The 9,650-nt window shown below is 47.6% G+C and overlaps 1 protein-coding gene across 1 annotated transcript; it reads right to left on the bottom strand.

Moving 5' to 3' along the window:
* Nucleotides 1-4,096: 4,096 nt before the first annotated feature.
* On the bottom strand, nt 4,097-9,133 carry dusp6 (dual specificity phosphatase 6). The gene is made up of 3 exons (XM_012863678.3): nt 8,203-9,133; nt 7,523-7,984; nt 4,097-5,737 (listed from the first exon to the last, which is right to left on the bottom strand). Exons 1-3 carry the CDS (start codon nt 8,603-8,605, stop codon nt 5,424-5,426), a joined length of 1,179 nt encoding a protein of 392 aa, XP_012719132.2. The 5' UTR covers nt 8,606-9,133; the 3' UTR covers nt 4,097-5,423.
* Nucleotides 9,134-9,650: the final 517 nt, after the last annotated feature.

The raw sequence follows: 9,650 nt of genomic DNA, 5'->3' as shown, positions 1-9,650 counted from the left end.
TTAGAGCCACAAACACGACAGAGTAACGGCCTGTCAAAGTCATTATTTCCGTTTCTGAACGCACGCCACTCAGAAACGGCCGCTGTCGCTTCATCGATCCAGACACTCAGGATACACAAAACAGTATTTTTAATGAATGGAAAACTTCTGCTGCTTTTCTTTTATTAAACACAATATTACAATTAACAGTTAAGAATGGGAAAATACAGTTGACCAGCGGTGGTTGATAGTCCCAATGTTACAACACCCTAAAAATGGCCCTTAAATGTATGCGCTGACATTACTGTGTGAACTAAATTCAGTACGTTCACCTGAATTCAAGCACAAGGTGATGCATCAGTCCCACAGCGTGCATACGCATAGGAATTTGGCTTACATCATGATAATATCCAACACCACCTTTACATGCTGACGTTTCCAACATCTCCTTGTATTTGGTTTATTACAGCCCCGCAGCTCTTAGGTGAATTGCTCTCTGTGCTGCCAGTTTACTGAGAACTAGAACATGAAGCTTGCTGTTCTCATTGTTTGGAACAAGCATAAATTCAATTTTATTCTGCTTTATTGTAATTTATTTTAGGATGCTTTTGAGTGACGCCCTTAAAAAATTTTCAAAAGAAAAGCCAGTTCATTGGGTGGGCCCAGATACAAAGTGGGTGAGCCTAGTCCCAGCCAGGCCCTCCCATTGCTACGCCCCTGGATGGACCACTAGAATGTTGCTACTGGCAGTAATGGTCTCTAATGGATAGCGTTCTTAACTAATTAAACACAGTGCAGCCTAGCAATACTGCCAATAAAAGTTAACTATTACACAAAGTCAGTATGCAGGTTCATCATAGGTTCCCATCCCATCCTTTGAGATTGCAAATCAAACTGGTATTGCTTTAGATTAGCCATACGGTAAACACGGACAATACATTTCACTATACGGAGTTGTTTAATTACTAACTGTAACTGGTGGGTTGCCGGTTTGGTCCCCTGTTCTACCTGTTTCAGTTGTTGTGTCCTTGGGCAATAAATTTCACCTGCATTGCCTGCTGGCAGTGGTCAGAGGGCCCCGTGGTGCCAATGTATGGCTGCCTTGCTTCCGTCAGTCTGCCCCAGGGCAGCTGTGGCTACTAACATAGCTCACCACTGTCAGGGTGTGAATGTGTGAATCACTGTCTGCAGTGTAAAGTGCTTTGGGGTCGTCGGACTTGATAAAGCACTATACAGGTACATGCCATTTACAATTTATGCAACTTGCTGCGCCTGCATGAACAATTAATTTAGGTTTTGGATGAATGTTCCAAGAAACTCTATGTCTTGGGAGGCATTGTGACTGAATAGGAAAATAAAATGCGTAAGTCACCAAGTGATCTAGAACTATCACTGCCCATAGTGTGTGGGCCTCGCCGTTGACTTGGATCCAGCAGGAAGAAACTGTCATCTAAACTGACTCTACCTGAGATAGAAGAGGGTTTTTATTTTCATAAATTCACTACACAGTCTTTTGTAATATGAACAATGATTTACTGACTGTGTAAAGCTGTATGCCAGGTTATTTTCACACCTTTTTACTTTTTGTATTACTAATCTATTTGATGAAGGTGGACTCTCAGAGATTGAGGTCTGGTGCTTCACATAATGAAGTCCTAACAGGTCACAAAGTCACCCCAGTTGTAAATAGGAAAATAAATTATTCAAGAAAAAAAAATAATTATTGAAAAATAAACAATAAGAAGTCCTGTTTGTGGTTTGCCGAAAGCCTTTTAGGAGACAAAGCAAACATGTGGTAGGAGGTGCTGTGGTCAAATGAGACGAAAAGCAAACCTTTTGGTCAATATGCAAAGCATTGTTTGTTAAAAAAACTAAAACTGCACCAACCGTGAATACACTATTTCCACAATGAAAGATAAGAGTTGCAGCATCATACAGTGGGGATGCTTTTCATCAGCAAGGTCAAGGAAGCTGGTCAGAGTCAATGGGAAAATGATGGTGATTATAACAGGGAAATCCTGGAGGAAAACATGTTAGAGTCTGCAAAAAATGGAGACTGGGTTGAGTTTCACCTTCCAGCAGGACAACAACCCTAAACACACAGCCAGAGCTCCAACAAATGGTTTAGGGTACACTTGTCAAGCCAAAGGCCCACGGGCTACATCTGCAAAGTCATTTCATGAATCTATTCTGAATGGCCCATCAGAAGAATACATTGATCACCCACCAATGACACTACATATCCCATAAGGCAGCATGATAGCTACTTGAAGTTCAAGGCAGGGTGCATAACCTGCATCTTGGAGAAGTGGATGAAAAGGGGGAACTTCTGGAAGATAAACCCAGCGTGCGGTGCCGTGAGTAACGTGGAGCAGGAGAAAGCAGCAGCAAAAATCCAGATGGATCTTATAAAACTGCCACGATAAAGCTCACTAAAGGGAAAGCCAGACTTTCCCCTTTCATCCCTGTGACCGTGAAGACTTCACTTCCAAGTTCTTCAAATGCCCTGCATGTCCTGTTGTACGCACCTGTATGAGAAGCTGTTCTCTGTGATGAAGATGAACAAGGCGACACACAAAAGCCAACTTACTGATGTGCACATCTAAAGCATTCTGTTTCCACACGTTATGTGTGCGCCTGGATAAATACTAATCCTGTTTGGCCCAGGATATAGAGCATCTTTAAAGCTTTGGCCCCTTCTGTGATTGAGTTTAGATCAAAGCACAGTCATGTGTTAGAACGGCCTGGGCCACGTCCAGATCTAAGTCGAAAAGAGGAATCTGTGAAGACTTGAAATTGGTGTTCATAGATGGTCTCAATCCAAACTAGGGCTGGAAGATATAGAAAAAAAAGCATATTGATAAAATAGAAATTATATTGATTGATATTGATAATTATCAAAAATTTCTAAACATATGTTTTAAGTGCAGCCCTGGCCATTTTATACTGTTGCTTAGCGACCTATTTTTAGATACAGAACACACAAACACTGAATTCAAACTCAAACCTTTATTCAACCAACTTTTTACTGAAGCTGTAAGTTTTAAAAAAAAATAATGTATGCTCTCTGAATTCTTTGAAGGGGCGGAGCTTGGTGACAGAGCGTTCCTGGGTCTGCGTTTGTGATTGGTTGGGAGGTTGTAATGACTGTAGCATAAACCTACATGACAGGCTAGAATGCAAAAGGAAGGAAAACTGTTATTCTATTGAACTTTTTATTGACCCTTTTCTTCTATAATTGACTGATTTATACTGTTCTTGAATTATCGTCCACCCTTAATCCAAACCACTAGATCTGTAGCTTTTTTGCAGAGAAGAACGAATCACCTTTCTCAGTGTCCATATGAGCACCAAAAGGAGCTTCTGCAAACTAAGGACACCGAGGACTGGGAATTTAATGACACGCCACACTTGAATTCACAATAAAATTGAAAACCATGCATCCTCTGCTTTCCTCTTTACAATAAAGCACGGCCATGTGAGGCATATTAAAGTTTGAAGTTGTAACGTGATAAAATGTAAAAGAGTTCAAGGCACCGTATGCCTTGTGGGAGAATGCTAGCTCCTCGCCCCTCGACTGTACAGCGAATTTCATGGTATCCAGATCGTCCAGGTCATCGCAGGTACACCCTGCAGCGCTCGCTATCAGATAACACTACATCTAGGCACTCTGTGCTGCCTTCCACAGCTGAATGAGCAGGCCCTGCCCTCTGGGAAGAGGTGAACTCGCTGCGAACCGGCACCTGGAAAAACCAGATCGACTCCAATCACTCTGCACCTGTTCGGCGGCTCTCTGCGGTTTGTTTTTCACCGCAGAGAACAGGGTGTTCACAGTGACGTGTCATGTGACAGGACGCGCTCGCTCCAGAGATGAGGGAAAAAAAAAAAAAACAAACAGCCGTGGAAGTGTCTCGAACGCCACAGTTAATGGAAAGCCGGAGCTCGACGGAGGGCCCGCCTCGTGATTCGAAGGCAACTGTTTGTGTTGTCGTGACTGGGCCTGCTGGTTAACACCCGGCTGTGATGAAACACTTACATAAAAGTGTGACTGTGCTGTGCGAGCAGCAGAAACACCAACCAGCATGTCGGTGGAGAAAACAGACAGAGCAGGCAGAAACTGTAGACAAAATAGCAATTTATTAATAACTTATCTTTCCTTTACAATCAGAAGAGAGGAGTGTGGATGGGGGAGCAGAGATCACCAACATGGCGACGTCGTCCATCTTTCTTATTTTAGGCCACTTCTCTCATCTTGACAAATTCAAAACTGCATTTCAAGGAGTTTCCCCCCCGAAGAAGCTTTGACCACCCGCCCGATATAACTTGTGCACGGGGCGAGGTCGCCCGCATCAACCCCCAGAGATACAGACCATGTGGGTCTGTGTCATGGTCGGCCATCACGTAGCTCAGGATATCATTAACAATGGTGCCAGATGAAGAAAAAAATCTGACCCGTTTAGTCACGGCTTGGAGGATCGTAAGATATAAAGCAGAAAAAAGGAACTTCTCTGAAGGATAAAGTGAAACAAACCCCTGTGAGAGTAAGGCAGACGACCACTGTTTCGTGAAAGGGAGAGTGCAAAAAAAGACCCAAAAAAAAAAAAAAAAGGCCGGTTGGCTGAATTGATACATAAAGCAAATGTACATGTGTCTGCACAAGTCTTGGAAAGCCTATTGATTTTTGGCATAATCAACGTATGAATAATGATTAATATGCAGAGATGGTTTGCTTACACAAAACTAGAATATGAAACACAGATTCTTCAGTACCTACTTCCAAAGGTACTCTCTCTCTTATATTAAGATATATACACAATGTACAGTATAAATGTTTGAAAAGTGTAAAAATGAGTCCGGTATACGTTGTGCCTTCTAAAGCTGGGGTGCTTCAACCCCACACAGGCGATTCTTCACAGAAGATGAAGGGGGCATTGTGCCCTTAAGTCATGGGGAAGGTGACCCCAAAACCAACCTACAAAACGTTTTCGGTCCACTTTGAACACTCGGGTCTCTTTGGCACACCAGCCTAGAATCTTTGAAGCGGAACACACCGCTCTCTAAATCACTGCTCAGTTTCCTCGGATACAAGAAAAACAGAGGACACACCCGGAGAGTTGAACAGAAATATGATTGTAGAAAGTATCTGCAGTCTTTAAACGAGTCTCTTGCCTCAACTGTCCGTCCTCTTTCAGTCAGCAGCAGCTGTGTGCTGGCCGGGCTGCTCTGGCACCTCCAGTAAGCCCGCTCGGCAGCTGTCGCCCCCACCCAGACAAAAAAAAAAAAAAAAGCCCAGCTGCATCAGGATCGTCCCAGAGCCAGGTCCGCACACCAGATGACGGAAAAATGTAGAACTTCTTAGCAACTTTTTCAATAAGTAGAGGAGAATTTGGGGGGTGGAAACCCTACAACCCCCCAGCAACAAGAGAGGCACTCATGGGCAGACCTCACGTGGACTGCAGGGGGTCCAGCTGGAAGACGTTGTGGTTGGTGGGGGTGGTGAAGTAGAGCTGCTGGCTCGGCGGCGCCATGCGGTTGTCGCATGGGCTCTTCAGGCCCAGCGTGCGCTCAAAGTCCAGGAGCTGGCCCATGAAGTTGAAGTTGGGGGAGATGTTGGACTTCTTCATCTTGACGATGTCGTAGGCGTCGTTCATGGACAGGTTGAGCTTCTGCATCAGGTAGGCCACCGTCACGGTCACCGAGCGGCTGATGCCCGCCAAGCAGTGGACCAGGACGCCACACTTCTGACCCCGGGCTTCATCTGGTTACAACGAAAAAGAGGAGAAGAAATTCAGTCACGGTCTGGCAAATCTGTGCTTGAACTGCTACTCAAAACCAAGACCGGTTCAAATTGTACGGCTATGAAACTCCTGTACAACATCTCAAATGGCAGTTGCCATTGCAACATCGGTGTACGCAACTATCCCCATTGCCAATGATTTGCAATCTTTGACTGAGATGCGATTCAGTCACACTTTGCATGCTCAGGTGGAATCTCACAGCCCTGGATGCTTCCACCTGGCATAGCATTTTAATGACCAAGACGCATAAACTCACAGAGTGTTGAGGACAACATGATGATGGAAAAGAATACAAAGTGTGAATAACACCTGGGTTAATTTCAACCGATATTGTCCCTTTCCATGTTTTCCTGACATCTTGCCACCCTGGTCATTGGCTGCTCTGCTCTTCTTGCATCATGACTCCCAAAGTCATCTACCCACGCCCAGAAGAACTTGCGATAAACATCCACACTGTGCTAGAAGCTGGCTTGCATCCAGGGGTGGGGGGGATCTATCCCGACTATCTGTCAGCGGTGTCCATCAGCAACCAGGAGCGGCCGCACAGAAACCGAATCAACATTCCCCCTTGTTTTGTCCTGGAATAGCTGGCTGGGAAATTGACTATTACAGTCTATTAAAGCATTCTTCCGCTCGCCCAGGGTTGGTGTGACAATGGTGCCATTTGAGCGTGTAAATGTAGGAGTCATGAGGGCACCCTGTCAAGGCAAACAGGATGTCAACAGGCCCTGTAAATGGCTCCTTTTGTTATGCGGAGGAAGAAGAGGGATAGGGAGGGGGTGCAGGGGAGGGGGGTTGGCGATGCCGTGTCCTAGATTACTTTCAATGCCACTTCCTTCCTGTTGCGCTCAAATTACCGCCCTCCCTTTGCTCCCCCTCTCGCCCTCCCCCCACCACCCCCTATTCTCCTGTTTCAACGCTGCTCTTTGTGCCGCAATTACACAAGCCCCAGGACAGCAGATAGGCCAGGACGCCTCCCATTCAAGTCAAATCATTTGTGCACAGTGCATTTTAGCCCCATCGGAGGCACACTTGTGCTCCCGTGCTTCAGCACGTTGGCCTTAATCTGCCCGCTCTGCGTGTTCCTGCCTGATTGCCTGACAAGACCACGGCTAGGGACACCTCGTCTAATCTAAATTGCACAATAAGGGCCTCCAGACGGTGATAAGACATATCACAGTAATAAGATTACCCCCCGTTTGCTGTCTATTCCTTCCTCCTCCATTGTCCTCATATCTATTGTCTATTAATCGGTAGGTCTTCTCTCCAGGTTTTTTTCCTGTGTTGCCGTTTAGCAGACAAGAATTTTCTTCTTCCCTCCAATCCATGGACATTGTTTTATAGAGATTTAGGTTTGGCCGGTTACCAATGACAATGCTTCTAAATAAAAGCAAATGCATCGCTTTGTAAGCGTCTGATTTTAGGTTAATCAATTAATACCATTAAACGCCACATTTGGAAGGCCGCGAAAGCCTTTTTTTAGGGCTTCTTTTTGAGGGACAACATGGTGTTTAGACCGGAGGCCTTGTCAGTCTGGTCAGAAAAGTTTTGCTCATAAAGTTAGTTGGTGGATGAGGCAAACCCCCTGACACGAGCTTGGAGGGCTTTGATTATTTTCACCAACAGACACCCTAGCTCTGCAGCTTCTTGCCCCCTGGTCTATGTTTCTGACTCTTTCACCCTGCATCACCCAGCGCCCTGAACTGAGAGATCAAGGAAAGAAGCCGAGAAGCCGGATTACCCACCGATGAAGCTGATGGCCTCGGGGAAGAACTGCGAGAGGTTCTGGCTCCAGTGATCCGAGATGGGGATCTGCTTGTACTTAAACTCCCCCGCGTTCTCGAACAGGTTGGGCAGGTTGGGCGTCACGTTGAGGATGTACTTGATGCCGTACTCCTCCAGCACGTCCAGGTTGGTGGAGTCTTTGGCGCAGCCCAGGTAAAGGTGCGGGAGGATCTCCACGGGGAAGGAGGGCTGCGGGTTGGACAGCGGGCTGCCGTCCGAGTCCGTGGCGCTGCTCGGGTCGCGGTCGATGTCCGACTCGATGTCGGAGGAGTCGGAGCTGATGCGCAGGCCGCCGAGGCCCAGCACCTGGGTGGTGGTGGTGGGGGAGCTGCTGCTGCTGCTGTTGCCGCTGCTGTTGAACGAGCCGTCCAGGTTGGTCTCGCACAGGGCCGGGAACTCTGCCTGGAATTTGCTGAAGCCGCCTGGAGAACGGAGCAGAGTTACAATGAGTACGAGCCGGGGACGCGTCCCCAAGTATCCATACCGGCGCGTTTTACGCGCGTTGCTGAATGCACAACATACAGAATGTATGTTTGCGCACGAGTAAAAAACTGGATGCTCAACAAATAATAATAATAAAAAAAGTTAATGAAACATGACAGAGGCCCGAGGGTGAAAATCATGAATGAAGCCCACTCACCCTCCAGATAGAAGGCCTTGTAGCCCTCGTCCTTCATCTTCCTCAGCAGTAAGCCCAGCACCGAGCCCCCGTCCACGTTCTCGTTCCACTCGCGGCTGTACTCGTCGTACAGCACGATGGTGTCCGTCTTGCAGCGGCGCACGAACCTCTCGCGGTCCTCGCCGTCGGTGAGCAGCGAGCGCACGGGCAGGTTGCCCTTCTTGAGCCGGCGCAGCATCAGGCTCGGTATGGCCACGTTGATGGCCGTCTCGACGTGCGACGACTCGTACAGCTCCAGGGCCCGGCAGTCCATGACCAGCAGGCCGTCCCTGCGCGTCTCCAGCTGCTCCCGGAGCCAGCCCACCGTCTTGCTGATCGCCATGACCGAGTCGAGCTGGACGACGGGCTTGAGCTTGTCGAGCATTTATACGCAGGAGTAAGAAACGCGGCTTTCTTTTTTTGTCAGTCCGAGCTGCTGCTCAAAGGAATTAAAAAATATATATATATGTGATGTTCAATAATAAAAAAAAAAAATCGCAGAATAGCTTTAAATCAACTCTCCCCCGTAGATATTCCTGCGATCAAATACAACGCGGTGTTCTTCACGGATTTCCCGACTGCCAGTTGCCTTCAGCGGCGCTCATTCATGCGTCTGCCTGGAGAGCCCGAGTAATTTATCAATGAGTCACAGCGGCCCCTGCAACCCGGCTGCCGTTCCCTCTGCTCTTATATAACTCCACAGTTCCAGGCGCAGCTGCTTTCCCCCCACACACCTCCGTCTTTCTTTGCTGAAAATCCAAAGTGAAACTACGGCTGACCGGGAAGAGGGCTTTGTGTCCGGCGGATGCGGCTCGCTTCCTCTCGCTGCTTCGCTTTCTCAGCTCGGTGTGAATAAACCGCTCCGCAGGCTCCGGACTCACTGAGCTGACTGCGGCGCCGGGCTGCTGAATGGCTACAGACACGAGGCGTCCTCATTGGCTACGCTGCGCCGGCGCACCAATCAGAGGAGGCTCGGCGGCGGTCGCCCTGGAGACGGAGGCCGGAAGGAGCGGCCAGCGTTGATGAATTGTTAATGAGTTTGTCATTCACAAAAACGGAGAGGAATTTGGGCTCCGGATGGAGCGAGTACAAACAAACAGCAGCGCTGCAGGGAGAAGGAAGGAAGAGGGGGAGGGAGGGAGGTATAGAGGGGGGAGGGAGGGAGGGAGACAGGCCCGAAGCCGGACCGAGAGGAGGAGGAGGAAAGAATAGTGTTGTCTTTATAGGTGGCATGCCCTGGACTCTGGGCTATGGAGTCAGCTTTAGGGCCAGAAGGTTCATAGCTAGGTTCAAATCAACTTTGTGTGTGTGTGTTTGCCTACATGCAAATAGATTTTGTACCCCCAAAGCGAATTATTGTTTGTCCTTTCCAAAAAACTTTGTGTATAAATATAACCACCATGCAAAAAGCATACTGTAACAATGCCATC

Source organism: Fundulus heteroclitus, chromosome 2 (assembly GCF_011125445.2).
Source record: "Fundulus heteroclitus isolate FHET01 chromosome 2, MU-UCD_Fhet_4.1, whole genome shotgun sequence".
Lineage (NCBI taxonomy): Eukaryota > Metazoa > Chordata > Actinopteri > Cyprinodontiformes > Fundulidae > Fundulus > Fundulus heteroclitus.
This window is presented reverse-complemented; position numbering and strand designations above follow the sequence as displayed.